This window comes from Vespula pensylvanica, chromosome 8 (assembly GCF_014466175.1).
Source record: "Vespula pensylvanica isolate Volc-1 chromosome 8, ASM1446617v1, whole genome shotgun sequence".
Classification (NCBI taxonomy): domain Eukaryota; kingdom Metazoa; phylum Arthropoda; class Insecta; order Hymenoptera; family Vespidae; genus Vespula; species Vespula pensylvanica.
This window is the reverse complement of record NC_057692.1, coordinates 478355-504149: the sequence shown is the minus strand read 5'-3', so window position 1 is coordinate 504149 and position 25795 is coordinate 478355. Positions and strand designations below refer to the sequence as shown.

At 33.6% G+C, this 25795-nt stretch overlaps 5 protein-coding genes across 9 annotated transcripts in view; 2 read left to right on the top strand and 3 right to left on the bottom strand.

Annotated features, from left to right (window-relative positions):
- LOC122631301 (DDB1- and CUL4-associated factor 6-like) overlaps positions 1-5873 on the bottom strand; it is a 6665-nt gene extending 792 nt beyond the window's left edge. The window contains exons 1-15 of one of the 4 annotated variants that reach the window (XM_043816840.1): positions 5754-5873; positions 5070-5176; positions 4728-4882; positions 3803-3920; positions 3521-3699; positions 3316-3451; positions 3085-3245; positions 2831-3002; positions 2110-2761; positions 1920-2029; positions 1758-1847; positions 1629-1686; positions 1386-1523; positions 553-814; positions 376-481 (exon numbers count right to left, since the gene is read on the bottom strand). In XM_043816840.1, the coding sequence (XP_043672775.1) occupies positions 376-481; positions 553-814; positions 1386-1523; positions 1629-1686; positions 1758-1847; positions 1920-2029; positions 2110-2761; positions 2831-3002; positions 3085-3245; positions 3316-3451; positions 3521-3699; positions 3803-3920; positions 4728-4882; positions 5070-5160 (2428 nt within the window). In that variant the 5' untranslated portion in view covers positions 5161-5176; positions 5754-5873. Of the gene's footprint in view, positions 1-375; positions 482-552; positions 815-1385; positions 1524-1628; positions 1687-1757; positions 1848-1919; positions 2030-2109; positions 2762-2830; positions 3003-3084; positions 3246-3315; positions 3452-3520; positions 3700-3802; positions 3921-4727; positions 4883-5069; positions 5652-5753 lie in introns of those variants that run through there. The other 3 variants (XM_043816841.1, XM_043816844.1, XM_043816842.1) reach the window with 3 other exon arrangements.
- Positions 5874-5972: 99 nt separating this feature from the next.
- Positions 5973-8581, top strand: LOC122631305 (protein PRRC1-B-like). 2 transcript variants are annotated; one of them, XM_043816865.1, is made up of 5 exons: positions 5973-6191; positions 6574-7023; positions 7587-7689; positions 7788-8145; positions 8212-8581. In XM_043816865.1, exons 1-5 carry the CDS (start codon positions 6101-6103, stop codon positions 8323-8325), a joined length of 1116 nt encoding a protein of 371 aa, XP_043672800.1. In that variant the 5' UTR covers positions 5973-6100; the 3' UTR covers positions 8326-8581. The 2 variants fall into 2 exon arrangements, with proteins under 2 accessions (XP_043672800.1, XP_043672799.1); XM_043816864.1 differs by having other exon boundaries at positions 5974-6191; positions 6574-7035.
- A 135-nt stretch (positions 8582-8716) lies between these two features.
- Positions 8717-14573, bottom strand: LOC122631300 (translation elongation factor 2). The gene is made up of 14 exons (XM_043816839.1): positions 14446-14573; positions 13195-13409; positions 12919-13112; positions 12428-12636; positions 12117-12350; positions 11906-12019; positions 11551-11697; positions 11092-11332; positions 10703-10870; positions 10212-10501; positions 9929-10138; positions 9670-9852; positions 9337-9594; positions 8717-9061 (listed from the first exon to the last, which is right to left on the bottom strand). Exons 1-14 carry the CDS (start codon positions 14446-14448, stop codon positions 8993-8995), a joined length of 2535 nt encoding a protein of 844 aa, XP_043672774.1. The 5' UTR covers positions 14449-14573; the 3' UTR covers positions 8717-8992.
- Positions 14574-14932: 359 nt separating this feature from the next.
- On the bottom strand, positions 14933-23462 carry LOC122631309 (cactin). The gene is made up of 13 exons (XM_043816872.1): positions 23105-23462; positions 22140-23017; positions 21878-22054; positions 21608-21806; positions 21005-21508; positions 20037-20046; positions 18264-18706; positions 17653-18142; positions 16947-17063; positions 16338-16427; positions 16001-16264; positions 15578-15749; positions 14933-15503 (listed from the first exon to the last, which is right to left on the bottom strand). The coding sequence occupies exons 1-13, from the start codon at positions 23335-23337 to the stop codon at positions 15343-15345; spliced, it is 3738 nt and encodes a 1245-aa protein (XP_043672807.1). The 5' UTR covers positions 23338-23462; the 3' UTR covers positions 14933-15342.
- A 244-nt stretch (positions 23463-23706) lies between these two features.
- LOC122631308 (cyclin-dependent kinases regulatory subunit) lies at positions 23707-25358 on the top strand. The gene is made up of 3 exons (XM_043816870.1): positions 23707-23919; positions 24357-24484; positions 24573-25358. The coding sequence occupies exons 1-3, from the start codon at positions 23864-23866 to the stop codon at positions 24632-24634; spliced, it is 246 nt and encodes an 81-aa protein (XP_043672805.1). The 5' UTR covers positions 23707-23863; the 3' UTR covers positions 24635-25358.
- Positions 25359-25795: the final 437 nt, after the last annotated feature.

Genomic DNA, 25795 nt, shown 5'->3' with positions numbered 1-25795 from the left:
CATCGACATAGTTGATATTTTAGAAAAGTTTGAATTTTCAATTTTTCATCATTTTTTCGCCAATCTGATATGTAGCATTCATATATATATATGTGTATAAATATATATATATATATATATTTATATAATTTTCTTTATTTACGTGTAGAATATGCATTAAATTTATTCCTGTACGATGAGAAAAGAAGGTTCAAAAGTCAACAAAAAGCGCCTACGCTACAAGCATTGGTTTCAAAATAATAGGAGTGCATTGATGCGTCAATACAACGGACCAAAAAGATAATAAAACATATGAATGAAAAATATTTGTAACTTATGAGATACAATGGCCTAATTAAAAAAGCCCTTCAGTATACTGTCATAAATTTTCACTACCTCTGCGTATCTGATTCAAGCATGCCAACATTCTGATCATAAAAACGGCAGGTACTGTAATCGTATCTTTGGTTTCTTCCAGCATAACAGCATTTCTCTTCTTCAACTGAAAATTATAACAACGAAATTAATATATTATTACGAGTAATAGAATTACAAAACCGAATAGTAACTTACGTCTTCCGCAAATTTCTCGTTAAAACTCGACTCTTCGTTGATGGGTGCCCACAATTTAACATCATAATCAATTCCTGATGTAGCCAACATTGGTAGGTAAGGATGTGGTTGGAGACAATTAACAACATGTTGATCGGCTTCGAGCAACATACATAATTTTGCAGTGTCTCTTTCCCACACAAATACGTGTCCACAATCACTACCTGACATGACGAAGTCGTTGCCCCAGAAATTGGCTTCTTTGATCATGGTCCTAAAGAAACTAGAGTCAAACCAGGGAAGGACAACTGATCAGAAATTTTAATGGGCCTATGAGACATAGCCCAGTCCGCTCGGAGGCTTTTTCGGAACATGATACGTCAATAATTTGGCTTCCGATTAAATCTTAGAAAATAATCAATATATAATGTAATACACACGAATGTAGGAGGAGGGGATACGGTTATCGATATGACAACATCCAAATTCGCCGAAGAGATTTGGTTTTAATGAAGATCTTTATAATGATTGTTACTATTATTAAATAATTTATGATCACGAAATTTATCTATTATCTAATTTCTCATTAATCACTTTTGGAAATCTTTGACAAAGATGTTAAGTTTACGATCACAAGATATACGTATATATTTAACACTTTGCATCTCTCCTATATATATATATATATTTTTTTTTTATTTGTTTGTTATTATTATAATTATTGATATTATCGATGCAGTTTGAATTTCAATTTTATTCAACGAACGACACGTTTCAATATACCTGCTTGATATCATTTATACGTGCATGTCCCAAATTCTCATTAATATTTAACAATGAGATATAATTCATACCTGGCATTTCGATGTCCCATATATTTTTGTTTAACACAAAGTTCTGTCAAGTACGTCTCATCGAATGATTCTTGGCCTTGCGACGTACGAGCATTTGCAATAGCTTCGTCCATTTCAGCTTCAACTGGATGGACCAATCTAACGAAAATATTTTCATATATCATCATGTGTGCATCCATACCTTGATGTTTATTATAATCACCAAGGATGATAATATTCATTGACACTTTGCTTTTTGCTCACCTATGATGAGATGGTATATCTTCGTCATCGCTATCAATATAAGCACTGTCATCACTCTCTATAGAGAAAAGAGATAACAGATATTAAACTTTCTGAACTACAATGCGATGTAATATCGCACATACTTACTTTCTTGAACGCTTCTATATAACATACGTTTTTTATAACTATTACTTGGACCTGGATCAAGACGTTCAGTACTTTGACTTCCAGATGGTCCTAAGAAATAATAACAAAAAGTATTTAAATTGTTAGATCGAATAGAAATAGAAAGAATTTTTGAAAATGTACCTGCGTGATAGCTATCCCGAATAACTTCATCCGCAACACCCAAGGATATAGTAGCCCTAGTCGAACTTTTATCGGAATATGTTAGACTAACAGCTGGTTCACTTCCATGCCTGTAGGTAGTATTTGATATTAGATAGCATATACCATTTTGTAAATACTTTTTATTACGGGTAAAAGATTTTTAGATTACCTTTCTAAAAATCCGTCTCTCATTGTCGTTAATCTATCCTGTAGATTTTCCATCATATTTTCTTCTCTTTTAGAAGCCATATCTGTATGACAACTCGTCTCAGCGTTGCTACTTTCTCCCTCCGTATCACATTCTCCATCGCTACTTCTAGTTTCCGCAGAATTAGTAGACGTATTATTTGATTCTAACAAATTAGTTTGACTTTCCGTCACTTGGACATCATCCAAATCATTGTTTATTGGTTCTTCTGTATTAAAATTATTTGTTGAAACGGATGAACTTTGAATTGCCAAATCACAAGAAACTTGAGTATCGTTTGATGGTACAGAGTTATTTCTGACTTCGTTTCTTATTTCATCATTATTTGGATTTTCAGATTGATCAAGGGACGATGTATTTTCTTGTACTTGTACATCATTGTCCGTTTCTGTTTCTATTTGTTGCTGTTCACGATTCGCATCTGCATTTGATGCCGTGCTATTATCGTTACTACGCTGATTACTTTCTTGTTGATCTATAACACCTTCCAAACTATCTTCTCCGCCTCCACTTAAGGCCGCACGAGTAGCTGGATCGTTTAACATTCTGCTAAGGACATCCGTCATTCTCTGCATCAATGAAGTATGTAAAACTGGCCTAGCTTGAGCAATTTCTATAAGATATAAGACGTCAATAAGATGTTACTTATTCCTTGTCAAATAATAAGATCATGATGATTTACCTGTTCCACTACGTCGACCTCCTTCTCGTTCGGGACGTGCATCGGGTCCTGTATCCGACCAATCTCCTCTTAATCTCAAACGGCGTACAGGTTGAGGAGATCTCAATGGATGTTTTTTACCTTTGCCCTTGCCCATTTGTATATCTTTTCTTAAATGTACATTACCTTGATCCTGAAAACAGAATAATAATGCAAAAATTTTATCTCGCAATTTCATTTAGCGTTGACAAAACTTCGATAGACTATATAAATACCTTCATGCTAAATAAATATAAATGATCACTACTATAACTGACAAGAACGTCTTGTCCATCTGGACTGTAACTTAAGGATGTTATCCTGTAAGAATTTCCATCGAATTCTGGCACTGTAAAACTGCATAGCGGTCTTACCGATCCACTGTTATCTGTCCAACCTATAATATGCAACACGTGTATTCAGTAATATATTTAGACAAAAAATTATGTTTAATATGTTGAGATTACCTGTAGCCTGCGTTCCAAGTATTCTTCTGTCGAACGTTCTAACGGTACTATCCGAACAACCAATTGCAATTTGATGAGGCATTACAGGATTAACAGATAAAGCAGTTACAGCTCTTTGGCATGAAATTAATACATCCTATAAAATCAAGGCATATTTCATTCCTTGTAGATCTTATTTATAGCTTAGTCCAATATATTATTTTACCTCTCTGCATCTCGCGACATTACATTTTTCCTTTACTCTGAGATCAAACCATCTCACAGTTCCATCTTCCCCGCAACTTAAGAAACTATGAGGTTCACCCGGTATCGTGGCTACTTCATACGTAGTACCGCTATGACATGTAAACTGATTATGAAACGTTTCTGTTCTTCTCATTAAATCTGTCAAACGATAGAACATTATTTCAGATATTAAATTTTACTTAACGTATATAAATTGCTTAATACATAAATTATTTTAATAGTTTTACAAATAAATATTTACCCGTATACAAAATAATGCCATCGCCGCTACACGAAACTATACGGTGGTCGCCGCTATTCGGCAAAAATTTGGCACTGAATATATTAGCTCTGTGACTTGTTTTATGATCAGTTAAAACCTGCAATCAGCATTATATACTTTCAATTAGATATCACACGATCATTCATACCCTACAATAAGATACATGAATGTCCTAAGAAATTAGAATCTTAGTAATAAATATCAGCCTTATAAGTTGGTAATTACATATACAATTCTAGATTGATGACAATGCAAGACTAAAATAGCATTGATTAAAGTACATTGAAAAGTTTCCATTCAGTTGGCAAGCCTATCGCATTTTTGACTATGTCAATGTTGGACCTTGACTTAAATTAATTATCAAAAGTATTTCCTTTAAGAAGAAAAATAATATAGAAATGGTATTTTTATCTTTTATATACTATAATCACTGAATAATATCAAAATCGTCACAATAGATAGTATCTAGATAAGTGGATTAAATCCCACAAAAAAAGAAAATATACAGATATAAATAAAACTCTTATATATTATTTCATAAAATATATTGATTAAGTTTAATTTCATTAAAGAAACTAGAGAATTGTATATTATATATAAATATGACATTCTTACTGTTCTAACATTTTCAAGGGTAAAGTTAAAAATAATCTTGGCACTGTGTGATTAACAAGGTCTAGAAATATATGGGGAAACAAAAGGAATTTACAAAATTTCAATGCATCATATTAAACTGCTTCCTTAATTCACTTATATATATCGGCTTCAAATAGATACATAGAAATAGCGATAGACCGGTCAAGAAAAGTAGGCCACATTTAAATGAGTAAAAACTTAAAAAAAAAAAAAAAAGAAAAAATAGAAGCATATTCGAATATGAAATTATGATATCACACAGACATACCTGATAATTATAAACATTGGTAAGAACAAGATGTTGATCGTCGCTACCAGACAATATTAAATCACCTGTATTATTCCAGCATATGGAATTTACGCAACCATTATGAACTTTTAATCTTTTCAATAATGACATGCGTTGTATAAGTTGCAAACTAGCTGTAATACAAAATATGATTAACATCTTGGAGAAATAAAACGATGAAAAAATATTGATTAGTATATTAGAACGAAGAAAAAAAATTTGTACATATTAGCATCTATTTGCATGAAATTCTACTTTATCTTGTCACAGGATATCTTAAAAATATTTTCTCATTAGACGAAAGATATTTAATCAAATTACCTTTGCTGCTAGAGTATAACTTATGTCTGGAATACTCATCATATGGCTGATTGTAAATGTCATGAAAAATACTCGATCGTAACTTCCTCATTATTTATCTCCGATTACTGCACCAATAATGGGGAAAAAAAAAACAGAATGAAATATAAAGTAATATATTAGATGTTCCTTGTGTCGTTCACCGCATCGACCACTAAAACGTATTATGCGTTATAAATGAAACGTCTGTAATTGTGCTGAATCAGAAGGCGAATAACATGATCCAATGTAGAAGAGGTCCACGAGGTTTGTATCGACACGACATGGTACTTATACTATAAATAAATCCTGAAGCTTTGAAATTTCGCACAGTCAGACGTAGTATGTACAATATACACGATTTACTAGGAGCAGCTGAGAGCGTGCATCTATACGATACACGTATAATCGCTATCGAAACTAGTCAATTAAGATCAAGACTAACCATCAAAAGATCAGTCAAGATTTTCTCTTCGTAACACTTTTGACGTTTTCCTTGAGAGAATGTATAGAACCGTGATAAAGTTACGCAGATGACTTTACGATGGCGCCAATTTTTAAATCGTAGAAAACATCTTCGATTGGAAAAAAAAACCGATGAAGATATTAAATCTATCATTGTTATAAAATTATATCGTTCAAAAGAATTACTTATAAATTTCTTACGTTTTTACAGTTTTCTAGATTTATTTAACCAAGAATTATTCGTAAGTGACATTAAGACTAGAACGAGGACCCTCTCTTGATCTTGTATTTCCTTGTTTTCTACGAAGTATGTGATATTACTGTTCGTAAACAATATCTATCTAGATTTTTTTAGAACTATTTCATTTTACAACAAAATTAGAAGGAAATTCCAAACTTGCAGTTTGTTATTTCGTGGAGATACTGCAGCGCCATTTGTCACGTGGCAACTATTGAAAATTCTTATTATTCGTTGAATATATAATAAAGAAAATTCACAATAAAATTTTTAATATTACAACCGATCAAATTGTTGAAGTTTATTAAAAATGACAGACGAATCTAACGGAGAATCTACGTTCGAGTTTGTAGAAAAAAAATCGGACGAAACTTCTATGCCTGGCGAGATTGTAAAAACTGGTTAGTGTACTATATACATATAAATACATACGTGAGAAAATTGTCAAAATGACAAGGCTGGATCGTTTCACGTCAAATGATTTATATGTCAAAATGTGATTATATTTCAATGCGGCCGTTTCTGTCGCAATATATTTAAAGAATTTTTAATTTGAGAGGATTCAACTTGAATTCTATTCATCCACTGAAAGATTCTTTTGAACTGCCATGTTTTGTTTATAGATTCTATTTACGTGATTGTGTAAATCGAAATAAAAACAGTTGACGTATAACGAATTAATGTCTATCTAAAAGAATAGAATAAGAAATAGAAAATAGTAATAATAGAGTAAATGATATAAAAGATCTTTTAACAAATTATAAAACTTTCATTAATTTCCAGATTCATTTTGCAGTTTATCATCGTCTACATCTCTTTTAACACCTCTGGGTGTTTCCACGTCTACGGGAAATTTATTTTCAAATGTAGCACCACCAGCAGCATTGCCAAGTTTTGTTTCAAACCCTGTTACAGTTTCCTTTGAAAAAAATCTTCAAAATACAAATGTATCTGTACAAAAGCAAAATGAATTGGTCAAGAAACAACTTGTATCAAACACTTCTACAGAAAATAAACAGCAACAAGAATATCCAATTACTTCTGCGCCACAAGCATCTACAAATTCAGCTATCGAAGTGGTAGAAACACAATTGCAAGATTCTGGAATGGTTGGTAGCGGTTTGCTCTCTTGGGTAAAAGAGACCGTAGTTAATAGCAATGTTTTAAGCAAAGTTGCGGAGAAGGCAAAAAATAGCGTTAATACTATGATCACAACATTAGATCCACAGATGCGTGAGTTCATTTGTAAGTATATTGCATGACAGCATTTGTATCACTGATTAATCGTAACTCATTAAAGCTTCTTTCAAATAATCCTATATGTTTATTGTACGATTATGGAAGGTTGTTTTTATGTTTTTTTGTTTCTTGCTTACACGCAAAAAAAACATTGTCCTTTATAAATGCTTAAGTTATACATGATATTAATATGTAGATATTTGTGTAGACACGTACACAAGTTATTTTCAATCGATCACTATGCTTAGACATAAATCATATATGATATATTTCTGCTTTGATTAAGTCAATGTTTACTAAGCAAAAGTAATTTCTTTATGAAAAGAAAGATTTACTAGTTTCTACAATGTATTTATATCTTATATACATGACTAACAAGAAAAACATTTGAAGTTTCCACAATGCATACTTCTATTATACTTCTATTATCATAAACAAATTTAATACACAAACTGTGTGTGCATAAATATAAACATTTCTTTATGTATGCTGTTGCGCAATACATCAGTTAATGTATCAAAATATATACAAGTCTTTGCTACAAATGTACATTTTAGATTCAGGCGGTGATATAGAAGTCATAGTTGCTTCTGACAAGGATGTAAAAATAAGTCCAGTTCGTCAAGCTTTCCAAGCAGTTTTTGGTAAAGCAACGGTAACGTAAGTACGAAATATTCCAAATATGAAACGAGATAATATTTTCTATTCCATCATTTTACATAGACTGTATTATAAGAATACATATTATCTTCTTTTAGTGGTATATCAGTGGATTGTACTGCCATAGCTACTCAACCAGTTGGTTTTGCTGCTGGTGTGAAAGGTGCCGAAGAGAGAATCAACTCGGCACGCAATATTTCGTCTTTGCCAAAGGATATTCCTATCATTGCCATTGAAAATTTTTTACTAGAAATAGGTGAAGACAAGTGGTACGATTTAGGAGTGATTCTTCTTAATGATCCAAAACACAATGTAAATCTTCAAACGTTTACTCAAATGACTCCTGTACCAAGTCAAATAGTTGCATTAGCACAAGAAGCAACGCCAGAAGATTATCCTCTTAAATGGTCTGGATTATCGGTTACAGTTGGGAGTTTAATGGCCAACAGTTTACAAGTATGCGAAGCGCATTATTAAATATATTTGAAAACGATTGGAATACACAACTCATACAATTTGTAGGTTTCTCACAATGAATGGCATCATGCATTAACTGGGGTTTCAAGAAGAGACGTGATATTTTTAGCAGTTCAATCCCTCGCTGGAATTTATAAAAATACGATAAATCCTGTGTAATATTTGAATCAAGGCCGTCAAAAAATAACAATTTGTAAATATAATTATATTAATACAAAAGATAACAAATAAGGTTTAGGTCGTTAGATAGAAAGTATGATATCAAATATAGTTTAACAAACTGAAAATAAGACGATAAATATCTATATACAATGAAAGGAGACAGATCTTCGTAAAAATTAATCAATATGCGTAATGTGTATAAATTATTTAACATTTTAAGAAAATTTAAAAATGAATAAACTAATAACATCGAGGTTATCTTTTATTTAAATGTATACGAAGATATATGAAAACTAATATACTTTATATATCATTCAGGAAAAATTAAAAGTTATAAATCTTTAAGGACATTTTGAAATGGATTTTAAGTATTATACCACCAGTAGTATATTTTTTTTTAATCTTCTGTTTAATCTTTTTATATTGTTCATGTTCGGAAAGGTTACAGTATTGTTGCGATTTCATGATTGGTAAACAGAATTGCTGATCCGGAGATTTTTGGGGACAGTTAACAAAAGATAACATTAATTTCAGTAAAAAAGCGACGTGAAGAATCTAATTCGTTTTGATACAAAAAACATTTCGTGGAGTTCTTTTGTGTCAAAATGAATTATAGTCTTCGCACATCGCTCTTTTACAGCGCATACGGTGTGCAAATTATCGGTTACAATTTGTCGAGATATTGACTCAAATCTGGCAATCCCTCTTTCAAACCCTTCCTCTTACGCGTGTCCTGTTGAAAAAGAATGAACATTTTTTATTAGAAAATTTATAATACATGTACATACGTATATGCGCGCGTGTACACACATACATGTACTATTCATCTATATTTATATTTATGTACGATCCCCTATTCAGACGAACTAGGAAAAAATTCTAGATAGCCTAAACTGAGAACAATTACTTTCCCACGAAATTAAAAATGACAATGCATTTATCACTCATTATCATCAGTTATGCTCGTGGACAAGTTTAAAACTTGATCTAGAAATTTATTCTATTTACCTGCACAACTTGGTATGGTCGAGAGGTCGGCTCCATTGGATCACCGGGTAAGATTTGCCAGTGATCGAATACACACTGGGGGAAGGCTTGACCACCGGTATTGGAACGCAAGTCTGCAGTAAAGCCGAACGATTCATTTACAGGAAGATACGCTTTAACTACAAACATTGGAGTACCGGCCACTTGCTGTTCTTCGAATACATGACCTCTTCTACGGTTGAGTACTCCATAAATACCGCCAACTGCTATTTCAGGACACTGCGGATATAAATCAGTATTATCATTTATCGATAGGTACCTTATAAATAAATAAATATGTATCAAAAGGCGTACTTGAATTTCACATAAATAAACAGGCTCCATGATTCGTGGCGAGGCAGTGAGTAAACAGGCATAAAGGCAACGTCTCGTGGTAGGAATAATTTGTCCACCACCTCTGTGAATAGCATCAGCGTGTAACGTTACATCGTGAATGTTGAAACGGACACCTCGCAAATTTTCCTCGGAAAGAACACCCTGGAAACGTAACGGGATTAACATCGATGCATAAATTCATATATGTCGGCTACACAGCTATTCAAACAAAACACACCTCTTTCGTTGCCCATTGGAATCCAGCTACGACAGAGTCTTTGATTTCATTAAGATATTGCACTCCTTTGGAGCAATCAACGAGAATATTGGGACCAGTTCCGTCTGGTCCAAAGCACCAAATTTTTCTTGCTTCGGTTACGTCATAATCGTACTTTTCGTTCAAATATCGTGCACGTATTTTAAAGTCATCTCTTGGATTTACCTCGCCCTGTAAATAATAATACGTTAAGTCCAAGTATAACGCGCGAAAAAAAGAAAAATGTCATTGAACGTTCACATACATTGTCGATATCTTCAGCAAGACCATCAGGCATTGGACAAGCCATCATGAAGAGACGATTATGCTTATTAGGAGATTTCGACAAACACATTTGATTAGATTGTTCGGAAATAGTTTCTCTGTACGATACGACGGGATCAGACTTTTTAATAGGTATACAAGCATGATCTTCTTCAAGATCTTTCAAACAAATCTCAAGATGAAGTTCACCAGCACCGGCAATAATGTGCTCTCCAGATTCTTCGATGATACATTGCACCATAGGATCCGATTTCGCAAGACGTTTCAAACCTATTTCAACGTTTATTATTAACTCAGTGACGTGGAAAACATCATGAAAAATGTTTTGCAAGACTTATACTAATCAGATATTCGATAGAATCATCGTTTTCTTTTCATAACCCAATGCTCTTTTTATATCATCATTAATTCTATTGTATTAAGATTTCTATATAAATAAATAGAATTTTTATTGATTTGAAAAATACGCACCTTCGACCAACTTCGGCAAATCTGCAGGATTCTTGGGTTCAACTGCTACGCGTACGACAGGAGAAACCGAGAATTTCATCACCTTCATATTATGCGCATCTTTAAATGTGGTAATCGTACCAGTTTTTACCAAGAACTGATCAACGCCAACAAGCCCACAAATGTTACCTGTACAAAAATGAAAAAACACATTTTTCACATCATTGAAGTTAAACTCGTATATACCGTTGTCTTTAAAAATTTTACATCAGATGGCCGTTCTATTTTATTTCATTTTTAATCAATACAGGTCTGTGAAGAAAATCATCATGAAATTAACAGTAGGAAGTAAAAACGATTTTGTACAAGTTGTTCAGTACATAAAGAACTTGGATATACTATTTACTAACCAGAAGGCACATCTTCGATCGCTTCGACGTAACGTCCCATCATCAAGATAGTACGTTGAATAGCTTTCTCGTATAGATCATCTTTCTTTCCGGGTTGGAAATTCGGTCCCATTATACGGGCTTTCATACCAGTACTCACTTTACCAGAAAATACACGTCCGAAAGCATAAAAACGTCCCTTATCAGATGTTGGTACCATTTTAGATACATACATCATGAGAGGTCCGTTCGGATCACAGTTCTGTAGAAGAAATAAATTAAATAGAAAATATTGCAGAGTTGCTTGAAATAAAATTCGAAATAATACGATCGAAGTAATTATTGTTAATCAGTTGTTCTAATTATCTGTCATTAAATCTCAGTACAGGTCTGTGAACATAATCATCATTTGAAAGCATCTACTAAACTTTTAAATTATTCATGAGCACATTGAAACAAGTATGACATAGAGATAATCACCTTAATACCAATGGCAGCTTCGTCATCGAGCGGTCCTTCGTACAACATTTCCATACGATATTTTTGTGCAGTTACCGGAGAAGGTAAATGAATGGCAATCATCTGAAGTAAAGCTTCGCCAGCTGGTAACCACGATCTCATAACAACCTGTTTGAAAAGAAAAAAAAAAAGTAGCTTATAAGTTCAAATACGAAATGTGATATAACAATAAAGATAAATCAAATTTCTTTTCAGTCCAAGTTCGAATTATCACTCACTATCAATCAGAAGAGGTGTCAGAAAAAAAGTAAAGAACAATCATCACGGAAATTCCTTATTGTATCACGTATAAATTGATGATAAAACAATGATATACCTTAAGAAGTGCTTTTCCATCCTTGTCCTTATCTTCTGGTTTTAAAGAAATACCTAGTTTCTGTAAAAGTGTATTTGCTTCTTCTTTTTTGAAATTCATAATACAATCAAATACCTACAACGACGTTAACAACGTATAAGTATAACAATAAAACAAAGATAATATGACGTATGGAAGATGCCATGCATGAAATTAATGTTAAAAAAATTACCTTGTAAATTGGATCTAAGACGTACATACAGAATGACCGTTTATTATCCGGTTCCTTTTGTTTACTCCACTTCTTGGTTTTTGGATTAAAGAAAGATTCACCCCATAATCTGTTCATAAGCCTAACAACATCTATTTTGAACTTTTCTGCATACATTTCGGAAAATTGTTTTAAAGTAAAAGCCCAACCATGAAGACCTGAACCAAAACCTACAGATCCTTTGCTTGGATCTACCTGTTAAAGAGTAAATAAATTAATTCCGTGTAAGTAAACATTCCGAAAGGTAAATTCTTAAAGGACGATATACTTACTCTGACTTCACCCATAGGTCCATCGTCATCAGAGTACGTTGCGATAATGACGTTTACATTTTCAACAATACGTTGGAATGTTTGATACAAATCTTCACTATCAAGCTGTAATTCTAATAGGGCACGGTCCATTTTGTTCATGAATAAAACAGGCTTAATACGTTCGGCGATGGCTTGTCGAAGTACAGTTTCCGTTTGTACACAGACACCTAAACGATATTACAAAAGGTTAAATTATGCTTTTGAGTATTTCAAGTATATAATTTTAACCGATATATTTGTAGAAATTGTGTCTTAGCGTATTAGTAACGAACATAAAGATAGAGGTTCACTAACAGCGTTTCAACACAATTTTCTTTATTCTCCTTCCATTATAGCACTGTCAACATTGTCAAAGTAAATTAATTAATTTGTACAAATCGATTAACGCACTACAAAGTGACACTTGTTGTGCTGGAAGGAAACACATGCTAAAACATAAAATAACATACCGGACACACAATCAACAACAACAAGAGCTCCATCCGTAACACGAAGAGCAGCTGTAACTTCACTAGAGAAGTCCACGTGACCAGGTGAGTCGATTAAATTGATCAAGAAACCCTTTTCATCTTTATCGCGTTGGTCGGGATTCGTTATAAAGACTAAATCTTTTTGCTCAAGTTCGAAGAACATAGATATAGCACTGCGCATAAGAGAAATTATTTATATCATTATTATAATATAATTTTTAATCACCGACGCATCTTACTTTGATATGTACTTACGTCGATTTAATAGTGATACAACGCTCCTGTTCATCTTTACGCGTATCCGTGAATCGTGTCTCACCAGCTTTAGCTCCAGCGATAATACCAGCCTTTGATACAAGGGAGTCAGTCAGAGTTGATTTTCCATGATCTACATGAGCAATGACGGACATATTCCTAATGTTTTTCTTTTTGTCCATCATGGAACGGATCTCGTCTACCGTGAAATTCACCTAAAACAAAGAAGATCCAATATTGAATTTAGAACAAATAAAATAAAAAATGTTATATCCAAACACAAAATCAACAATTCTTATATCATTACGCCGTTATAGTTTCGATACTCCAAAATACATAACATCGCAGTTTATCAAACTTGACACGACAAAGTAAGAAAGTAATTAAAATAAATACAAGATGTTTGTATATATCGCGAGTAACAAAAAATGATATAAATTCTAACCAAAATAAATGTACAATCAAATACCTACAAAATCGGATATTATTCTAATTAAACGGAAATCTACAAAGCTTATCCCTGTACAAAAAAAAAAAAATTCTTAAATAATTTAGATACTGACCATATTGGAAGCAAAGCCTTGTAAATCTTGACAAAAATATACAACGTAGGTATTCTATGATTTACATCGAAAGTAAATTATCCATTCCAATGTGGAAAGCTTGGCGTCTATTAATTAAGCGTCTATTTATTTAACGTCTATGTATTTTCTTATCGATGAAATCCCCGAACTTAAAGCAATAACGATTCCAAATTTTTACGTTCGTATTAGACGCCTATATCAAATTTTTGTATGCACTCCCAATTTTATTTGGATACCCTTTTATTATACATCCAATTCAGAAGGCGTCGCTAAAAGCTTGTCTTTAAAGTCGACGATGTTTCCTTTGCGCACGTTGACTCCCATAGAGGAGAGCCAAAGAGCGTTCCATGACACGTTGCTTTTACAACGGCACACGGAACATATTTCGATGCCGAACATCGACGAATCTCAGCCCTTTCGACGTGAAATTTATCAGGAACGTTACGGCACATTTTTTTCAGGATTCTGAACAATCTTTGTCCAGGCAGATCCTTCGCAAGGACTCGAAATTTCTTCACGAAGGAAGTTGCGCAATCCGGAGTAATCCGCCAGTTTACAATTTATCTGAACCCAGTTGAGAACGCGTCTTCAAAAATATTTACACCTCTGCACTTGGCAAGCCACAAAGATTCGTTTACACGCGATACTTTCTAACGATCGTACGTACCATTTTGGATGTTGTCCGATGTCCGTTGCTGTGGTCAGAAATATACGTGCACCAACAATGGCGGACTCCCTGGGAAAGAACAGGAGTTCTGCGAAAGGGCAGAACGTTTAATGTGCTACAGAGGGAGTCTTCGCATTTCAAGCCATCGCCTCGACCAATCGGTACGTCTTAAACCCCGCCACGTCGACTTTGTTGCGCGCGCATCGAAGATGCAATTGCATATGACGCTATACGCATGTAAGAAAAACGACGTTATATACAGGCTTTTTTCTATTAGATATACATGTATATAATATCTTAACATTACACGACGCTCTCTGGATTTCAGAATGCCTTTAAAGACGTATTCCCAAATGGCATTTATAGTAGGTGCTGCCCTCTGCATATTAAACCGAATGAAAATACATTTTTATTTCCATTAACGAGAATTTTTTGTCTGCTAATGCGAATGAGCGATCGTTTCGACAAGCGATCGAAAATTCATAAATGTTGTACAACATTACTTGCAGTTTATTCACTTTACATAGCAAATATTATTTGGTAATTCACTCGATCTATAAAATACGAGAAATCTAATAGTATCTGTACATACATAACACACACGCACACGCATAAACAATAACGAATGTATAGAATTAAAAACGAAATTAACTTAAAAGCAAATTGTTCGTAATAAGTCTTGCAACATTCGAGTAATTCAAACAAATATTATCGTCTTATCGTACAAGTCCTAATATCCGTATTTCTCCAAAAAACGTGTTAAAGTTAATTATTTTTTTTTTTTTTCTTTTCTTTTCTTTTTTTTATGTGTGATCAACAATGGTTATCGTTACTGTTACATACTTGAACAGATGCATTTATATATGTTATGAGATCTTAAAATGTACGATGCGACCTTCAACGATTTCCTTTACAGCTTCTTTCGTGAATAGTTACACGATCAGGATTGAAAGTCCTTCCGCAATTTTTACACGGAACTAATTGATTGAGATGAGTCTTCCAATTAGCTTCTGCCGTCGCGGATATGTCTATTACAGCGTCCCCCGTAGATGCATCTTCTGATTCAAAAACATACGTACGTGATTAGAAATAAAATTAATCGTGGGAAAAAATGTATACGACCGATACCGACTCGTATAAATAATGTCTGGTTTTTGCGGTTCCTTTCTCCTTTGTTTAGGCGATAATTTGTTGTTCTCCAAATGCCATTTTTTCAAACATTGCGGTTCATGTATGGTTATACTACTGCTTCCAAAATCTCTGCCGCATATATAACAGGTGATCGTCCGTTTCTGCGATATATCCTAAAATCAACGTATTATGCATTCTTATGCCTGTTCATGTATCTTCTTCTTTGTTGTAAAAATTATTAACGGCGTTATGTTTATTACGCGACGTACGAAAACACGCAGTACGATCTAATTATTAAGAAAATACCAAATTTCCATAAGTACTTTATTTTTATTAGTACTTTTTTATAATGAAATGAAATGATACAAAACTGAAATTCTTAAATAAACCGAATACAATAAGTGTGTTTTCCCTGATGACTCACCCCATTAGGGCTGTACAAAGAATTTTCCTGCAAGCTCGCAGTAGGGGATGATTTTCCTTTGTGTGACGAGCCCCTTCTTTGCGAGTTCTCTTCCTTTTCCATTTGCCATCGTTTCATACATTGTGGTTCGTGAATCTTTATACTTCTTGTGCTGAAATTTCTAGCACAAATCTGACAAGATACCATAGGAGGACCGCTTCGAGCGGAGGTCGTTGAAGATTTTCCAAAAACATCTATTTTTTCGGTTTTCTCTTTATCCAAGTTCTGCGATCAGAAAGGTAAGAATTTAGATTGGAAATAATCGATATAATGCAAATTTTATTTCTTATTTATCAACCTTTGGACTAGCTTTGCAACTGTTCGAATGAATCAACAAACGTTCTGGTAAAAATGTTCTTCCACATTTCGAGCAAGGAACCAATTGCGTCTGTAACGTACGATTGATTAATTAATAATAGAATAATGTAACAACAATAAATATTATAAATATATAAATGGAATAAAATCTTAAGTGCGAAATTGCACTGTGAACGAGCGAATACTTTTTCCAAGAGTCGCATTGCGGCTTAGAATTTTTTTTATTTAATCATGGTCTCGATTTTGCCTTAAGAACGAAGCGCATGTCATCAATCTAGGTCAGCACCTTGAACACGATAGGGTTGAACCGTAGTGCGTGACTAGACTCGTTCTTTCTCACTCTCTCTCTCTCTCTCCTTCGTATGCACCAAACAAATAGGCATAAACCGACGTCCTTATAGGACTTTCTCGTCTGATATAAACGAACTTAATATATGCTGATGAGATTCTTAAGTGCACCCTTCTACGTAATCAACCCTATCAACCAAATGAAATCAACTCGATCCAATGCGGACGGTCGTTAATTGTCTTATCAGCAACATTCTATTTAACAAGCTATCTATCATGTGTTAATCGCATCGATAAAGACCTGACTCTCTTCCCAAGCAATTGCGTTCCATTCCGAATGATCAATTGCAACTTCGGGTCGTTTAGGTCTAGGTCGTCTTTGGGAGACCGGTAGAGAATTGTTTTCTCGTTCCCACTTCTGAAACGCGATAATATTTGTTAATAAATAATCAAACGTGTATATCTCGATAATTCATATAAAGTTTCATCGTACTTTTAATGATCTAACAAATATATAATTCAATGTATATGAACGGACACACAACGTACACACGCGCGCGCGATATGCACGTATCGAAAATCGATAAGAGTATATAAAGATGACGTCATTAAAAAAAATTGACACGAGATAGGCGAAACGATCAGTGTCTCTTATATATATATATATATATATATATATATATATATATATATATATGACGAATCGTGCGTCCTATCGTAGGCGTGTATGTCATTGCCGAGGTCATAAGAGACATATCGAACCACGTGTATACGTTGCATAATGCACGACAAACTACGATCCAACGACGATACTTCTCTATATAGCTTCTATACGATAACAATCTTTTAAACACATCCGATATGATCTTCGACGATACTCGACCGCTCGCTTCCTCATCGATTTTTCAACATTTACCATTGACGTTTATCAATTTTGCTCTATGATGATTGACATCGAATGATATTTTCCTATAAAATTAAAAATATATTATACAAATCGATCTCACCTCCATACACTTGGGTTCGTGAATGGGAAAGCCAGCAGTGCCGAATTCTCGACCACAAATGTAACAAGTTACAGTTTTTGGTCCTCTTCTTATCGGAGCTGAGGACGGTCTCATCGATCGATTTGATCGCTCCTCAGAAACAATCTCTTTCGTTTTAACATCTCGAACGGTCATAGCTTCGTCCGGTTTGTTCGTTTTATTCTTATCGCTGCGAAAATTCAATGGCATCGGTTTCTGAATGGTCTTTGGTACCGACATCTTGCTCTTCGACGATACTGACATAGCAATTTTTGTTTTTCCAGGTCTACCATCCTTCGGATGACTGTGAAATCTTTCGGGTTGATCCGATCGTCCGCAAGTTCTACACGGTTCTGGAACGTTTTTGCTCGTCAGACTCGTGAAGACCTCGACGTCCGACATGTTGGCTCTTGAATTCTTTTTCCTCAACGACGATAACGTTTGAACTTTGATCGGGCCGTTCGCGTTGTTTCTATAAGAATAGATATCAAAAAAAAAAAAAAAAAAAAAAAAACAGACAAGGGTGAAGTAAAGTAGGATCCCTAATTTAAAAAAAAAAAAAAAGAGAAAAATTCTGATCGAAACGCAAGTACCTGTTGTTATTATTATCGAATCTTTTAACGTCCGACGACAATTTCTTTCCGAAATTAGAATTTTCTTGATTGATTAGACGAGATTGCTTTTGCATCTTCGTCGATTCCGGGACAGTTTCGATTTGAGAAAATCTCGCGTCGAGGATCTGCTCGAAGCTACGACGTTTCTGACGTAAAGCTATGCGATCGTTCCAAGCAGGGCGAAGGTGTTGGTGCTGTTGTTGTTGGAGACCGAGGAGAACGGTTTGACGACGACGGTTGGAAGGGAAAAAGGCGCTGGTAGAGTTGCCCCCACTAATCGTCTTCGTCAGCTCTTGCTGGTAACGCGTCATAGAATCGCAAAATAATTCCTTACTCAGCAAGGACATGTCGAGTTTGTCGACTAGTTCTGGATTTAGGACGGTAGGCTTATCAAGATTCGCAGTTTTCGGTCGCTCGATCTCCTCGTAAAGAGGCTGAGATCGTTTTATCTTTGGCGGCCAAGTACTCGTTTTTTCTAACGACGATCTCGTTTGCGAACCATCGCTATCTTCGTCGGTAGATCGGCATCTACTACTGTTACTGCTACTGTTGCTGTTGCTATTCCTATTCCTATTTTTCGTCCTTTCGGGTGCTACGAAATAATTTTTTGTTCTTTCTCTCTCTTTTCTCTCTACTCTCTTAATATCTCCATTTTCGTTTACGCAAAAAAGAAGAGAAAGTATAAAAATTTCAATTACCTCTGCAATCTTCCAAATCGTCCCTTATTATCAAGAAAGTCTTCTCGGGTAAAAATTCCATGGATTCTCGTTTCCACTTCATGATGATTTTTTTTCTCGGATGCTAATATCGAGAGTTTGAGTTATTCGAGGTAGTTGAGTTACTTCTCGGTTATCAGAAACCTACAAAACTTACATTATTATTTGATATTTCGTTCTTTCTTCTTGAATGTACATGAGTTTTCTAATTTGAACGAATCAGAGATTTTTCGGTGATTGAGAACGATCAAGTATGTCGATCACGTTGAAATTTCATCATCGTCTTCGAACGACAACTTAGAAAACAATCTTTCTAATATCCCGAATGTTCAATTGCGAGCGATCTTATTGTAACGCGTAGTTTTAGAGAGACATTTATGGTTAATTTAGATATACGGAAGAAAATTTGTTTGTCCTTAAATTCGTGCGCTCCCCTTCACGCGCAAAGCCGGTTAAATCGTGCTCGATATATAATCGTGTAATCGTTCTTTTGTTTCGAAGAATGATTCGTTGGAACGTTAAACTTTTTCCGAGATCGCGTATCTTTAAGCTAATGTGAATATCTTACGTACATCTACGACATATGTATATGTAGGTAGCGTCGTTTCGACGATTATTATATGTAGCTCGTGAAAAGATCGAATCGAGGTTAATGTTTCGAATCGTTCAGAAATTCGAAAACAAAGAAAAGAAGTGAACAAATCTTAATGCACTCAAGATTTTCCAATCGATAATACACGTACGATTTACGTGGTTTTTCTATACGAGATACATGAAATAAACACAAAGAGAATACGTTTGACGAGTTCGATCGCGTTCGATATGACAATGTCGCTTTTGAGAATTCTTTTTTCTCGGCAATCTTCACTACGACGACAATTGGCAGTTCTCTTTTCTTTTCTTTTCTTTTCTTTTTTTTTTTTTTCAATTATGCATAATGTTAAAAAATCGTAAGAGAAAGAAAGAAGACAAAAAGTAGTCGTGAACACACGTCTCCGTAGTAGCGAATTACGCGGTGCACTGAGCTTAGGTTTACCTTGCCATTGGTTTCATATATATGTAGTGCCTATTACGCTTCTCACTGATTGTAAGAATGTATTTGCGGTGAAAATACAGGTGGCCGAGAAAATCGATCCAACGAGCACCATTGAGCTCGTTTCTGGTATATGTACGTATTTTATGTGACTTACCCTTCCGTCATCGGCTCGCTAACGCTTCGAAACATTCAATATTTCAAGCCTTTGAAACGTCCAAGTCGGAACACTGACAGTTTATAGACACATGTTCTTTTTATAATTTATTATTAGAACTTGCGAATTTTTACATTCTATTAGTTGTTTTCTTTTTCTTTTTTTTTTTTTTTTTTTTTTTTTAATCTATTCACGAAGCAAAATTTTATATTACGAGATAAATGCGAATAAAATACTATATGCATGTATTAGATATTATACGATTTTTTTTTTTTTTTAAGAATGATATACAAGAAATTAATACAGGCCCAGATATTGCAATGTTTGTCAATACTGATAATATTAAATAATGGAATATAATATGGGCGCTATATTCATTCTGATTATATAACAATGTGAAACTTTCTAAATTTTATCGTTTTAATGTTATAAATGCGGGTATGCAAAATGAGAAGAAATCGTCCATTTTTTAAATAATTTCTTCTATTATTTTATATTTCTTATAATATATATTTTATTATTTTTTTTATCGTAGATATAATCTTAAAAAATGTGTTTCTTTTAGCTAGAGTATAATTAGTAAACTATATTTTTATTTACAAATATAAATAAATATAAAATCCTAACATATTATCGACGATATCTGTATCGTTTGAAATGAAACCATAATTGAAAAATGTTGTTATGGAATTGACATCTAAAACCTCTTTTATACGAATATTCCCATTCTCTATTTACAATTTTAAATGCAATATCTTCGTAAGGAGGACCGGCATGAAATCGTAGAATAGCAAAGTCTTTATTGTCGGCGCATGGAGTCAAGAAATATTCTGGTGTTGTGTTTTTGTCTATGAGGTCGGGATAAAATATGTTAAATTTGTAGCCTTGTACAATTTTCGGTGGTGGATTATCCATGTCATAATGCGTTTGATTATATTTGTTCCATTCGAAACCTGTGTGAACTCTATTAAAATATCTTGGTTTCCGTGGCCTATATTTATCGGACCATAAATAAATTTGTGCTTCCAATGATGATTCTACGCTAAATTGTGCCTCATCCGAACCCATGTTTTTTCTTGCTTCTCTGTGCATCGCTTGTTCTTCTACGGTCATTACATTTTGAACTTTACGTCCAGTACTTAGTACTTGATTTCTAGCGTATTCTAAACGTTGATTATCGTCCTCTTCTAAAGTAACTATCGTTCCTGGCTCCAATTGAGAATAAGGTATATATTTCGGCGAGTAACCACCTGTTTCATATTCACAAAATGATTCGGATAACATGTCATCCGCTGCATTCCCAGTTTCTTGCTCGTCGCTATAACAATCATACGAAACGATAATTGATATAATTATATATATATATATATATTTAAAAAAAAATAAAAACATAAAAAGAAACCACGTTGACACGTACTCCGATTGACTTTCTTCGCTCTTCTCAGCAACGTTACTAGTAGTAGGTTCATCCTGTTTTGTAGAATGTTCACTTGGTACTTGAGATCCTTCTGCTTCGCTTTCCGTTCTAGCTACACCCTGTTCAGCGATCAAGACTTCCAATTTTTTACGTAAATTTTCTTGATGCCGATCCCTTAATCTAGCTCTTGCCATATGAGCTATAAAGATTGAATAATTTTATAAATAAATAAAAAATATATGTAATTTATATCAAGTTAGTATATAGTACCTTTTAATTGCGACAACAGACTTTCCCAATAACCAATATCAACTCCTTCTGGCTTTCCAGTAATTTTAGATTCAATTTGTAATTGTAATGATTCTAGCTGAGCTGCTGTTTTTCCTTTGAAAATAGCAGTAACATCTTTTGCCACAGATGCATGAATCCCTTCTCTTCTACCAACAGCTATAAAAAAAGAGAGATCATTAATCAGTTACATTAAAACTTTAAATTCCAAGTAGTCATATTACGACTATCTATTATGACTTACCTACTTCATACTCAGATCTTTCTAATTTACGCAATTTATGCAATTCATCTTCGACAATTACAGTTATATCATTCCAATAATCCAAATTCTTTCCTCTTTCTAATTCTTTATACACTTTAATGTCCTCGATGAGATCTTCCAAATCTTTAACGTGTAGTCCTCTTAAATATGTATATGGTTCGTGCATTTCCACAGCATCAACTTCTTCTTCTGCACTAATATATTTTGCAAGAAGGTCTATTGGTTTTGCACGGCCATCTTGAATCCTAATACGCGATCGTAATCTTGCTTGCTCGAGATGGAATTGATCCTCTTGTCTCGCCCATTGTTCCAATTGCGCCGCTTCCTTTCCTCTCTGTAATAGCGTCATTTCTTCTTCTCTTTGTTGTCTTTCCAATTCTCTTTCTTGTCTTCTTTTTTTAACCTTTTCTAATTCTTTTCTATTTTCTTCTTGTTTATGTCTATTTCTAGTCTCAAGTTCTTCTCTACTAACACCAAGCAAACCTTCTTTTTCTAATTTTTTTGACCACACAAACGTTGACAGCAAATTTCCATCTCCAAACGGATTATCAGTATTTGTATAATGCAAATAATCGTTGTCCCAACCCATTCTTTCTTTACGTTTTCTTTCCTTAGCTTCTTTCTTTTTTAATCTCCTTATTCTCTTCTCCTCTGGAGTCTCTGCAGCTTTCATCAATTCCTTCTGACGTTTACGTTCTTCTATTTGTTTTTGACGTTGTCTTTGTAATTTTTCTAGAAGTTTTGTCGAGTCGGAGGACGAATCCGAAGAAGACGAAGAAGATTTATTCGATTCATTTGACGATGACGATGAAACAGACGAAGATGATGATGATGAAGATGACGAGGATGAGGATGATCTGTAATGGATTGATATCTGGAGTCAGTAAAAATACGTACGTAATATAGGTTAGAATTAAAGAAGTTTATCTCAAAAAGTACTTTACCTTCTTCTGCTTTTATGTTTGGACGATTTTTTCCGTGATTCTCGTGATGTCGATGAATTTCGACGATCCTTGGATTTTTTTTTTTTAGTATTCGATTTTTTGGAATTTCTATGAGATTTGGAATAGCGTTCTACGTCATTGTCATATTTTCTATCATAACTTTTGTTCCTCCCTTTACATCGTGTGTCTTTCCTCGATCTTTCAATATCACTTCTATGAGAAACTTTTTCCATTGTATCGTATCACACTTACGGAAATATTATCGTTATTAGCACTATGACAATATATTACTACAAACAGTAAATATTAATTGACGTTAAATTTGGAGAATCAATCTCCAGATGTCGCCATGTTAGCGTTAATGCAACAGTGCAACTTTCACTTTCAACCAACCTTATCTAAACTTCCGTGTAAATGTTTCGTACATGTGTAGATTTTTAAATTTTGAATAAGGATGGATATAAAAATAAATAATAACAATATGTGAAAGGCAAATATTTCATATAAATTTTTAGTTGAAGTCTATATTATTGATTTTGTAAAAAGAATATAATTTAAAGGATCAATGACTAGAGAGTAGTTGGATTTCCCCCACTTCTTTTAATTCTACATCCGTTAAACTTTCAAATCGTGCACCCTACATCGTCAGAAGGTTTTGGAAAATTCTCGAGCGGTTACTGCAGCGTAGTATAGCAGCATATTGCCGTTTGTTTGGCCTCCTTTTTTTTCCTTTGTAGTACCATAATTAAATATTACGGAATGCCGAATCTCATCTACTATTCCGACAAATATTACGACGATCTTTATGAATATAGGTAAGCCTAAAAAGACGGTTTGCTTTTATTGTATACACTTTCTTTTATTTTTCATCCGTACGTTTCGTCTCATAATACAAAGAAAAAGATTACATTGTCCAAATTCGTAAGAAATTTCTAGTAATTTCTTCTTTTTTTGTTTCTACGTTGGAAAAGTGCAACGTCGTATTTAAATGGCTGGCCCAACGTATGCTTTTGTTTGCTTTGTTAACCCCTTCAATACAAATATCTTTAATACGATCAATGAATCATTCGAATTAATCACAAATTTAATTTATTCTTATTTATTTATCTTTTAAAGCAACAATAACGAGTTTATCTTTTCTACTTTTGAAACTTTTGAGCCTCGCATGCTTGGCCAGACATATTTATTCTTAATATATTGTGTAGAAAAGTTTATACAAGGAAATGGTATAGATTATGATTACGTTATTTAGGCACGTGGTTCTACCAAAAGATATGCAGAAATTAGTGCCAAAAACTCATCTCATGTCCGAGCAAGAGTGGAGAGCTATTGGAGTTCAACAGAGTCAAGGATGGGTGCATTACATGATCCATTACCCAGGTAAACAAAATATTTTCGATTGTGGCACATCATTATATGCGTACCAATCGTTTCTTAAAATTAATGCTTTTTAAATATATTCTTCCAGAACCACATATTCTCTTATTCAAGAGAAAGATCACATCTCCTCCACCAGAAAATAATTCATAAGAGCGTTGCACTTCATTATGAAAATATCTTTTTGAATCATAGAAGCAGTGGAAGGGTTCAGCGCTAGATAATTCATTTTAGCAATTGAAAATAATATTATATTTCCAAACATCATAAAAGTGAAGTATATGTTATTATAACAAAAAAAAAAAAAAATGTAATCGTTTTAAATTTAAGACGTGACATTAGCTGTGCTCTTCTCATAATTTACTTCAATATGTCATCGAAATATCCTGTATATATGTCTATAAACTACTTTAGCTTTTAATATTCCATCCTGTTAATGACGTTTCCTGAAAAGATAATAGAAAATTCAATATGTCATTGAATCCAAAAAGATGAGCTGAGCAAGCCGGAAACATATAAAATAAGAAATATTCTAGAAAACCTTTTGTGTTAAGTGCCTTAGTATACGGTAAATTTGTTGTACTTTTCACGATGTATTTGAATAATATGATAGAGTAATTTTTATACAACTTCGTCATATTAATCACGTTATTTTAGTATTCAGACTTATTAAAAGAAAAAGAGAAAAACATAAGTAAATAAATAAATGCGTCTTCATTTTTTCGAATTTATTATAAGGGGTAATGTTTCCATTGACACTTAGTATTTCTTTGTAAACTTAATATTTAAATATTTGTATACGTATGAGTAATAATTGAGTTCACTAAACAGAAAGACATGTACCCATAATAAAAAAATAAACGTTTCTTTTTAAATACATCTCTCTTACATCGCATATTTGGTATCCGTATCAATATCGATTCAATAACAATACGATCTGTACAAACAATTAAACCTAAAGATAAAACTAGAATACAATGAAAATATTATGATTTTCTTTCACGCCTAAGAGTTAGGAACGTTATAATAATAAAGGCAAAGCTCGAAGCAAATTTAATAAATACGTATTTAAAGACTTAATTGAAACTACAATGCGCTTGACCTCGATCTAATTAACATCGCTTATTATACGCGCTTATCTACCAAGTGTTTTATCGTCTAAATATTTCTCACAGCAATTTCCATAAATTATACATAAATTAACTTCAACTATGTACTGACGCATATAACGTGCGAAAGCGTTGTTAGATTTGTCGCAACGGACGTATTTATATATACAACTTCATCCCCACGATAGCATCTGTCCGCTTAAAT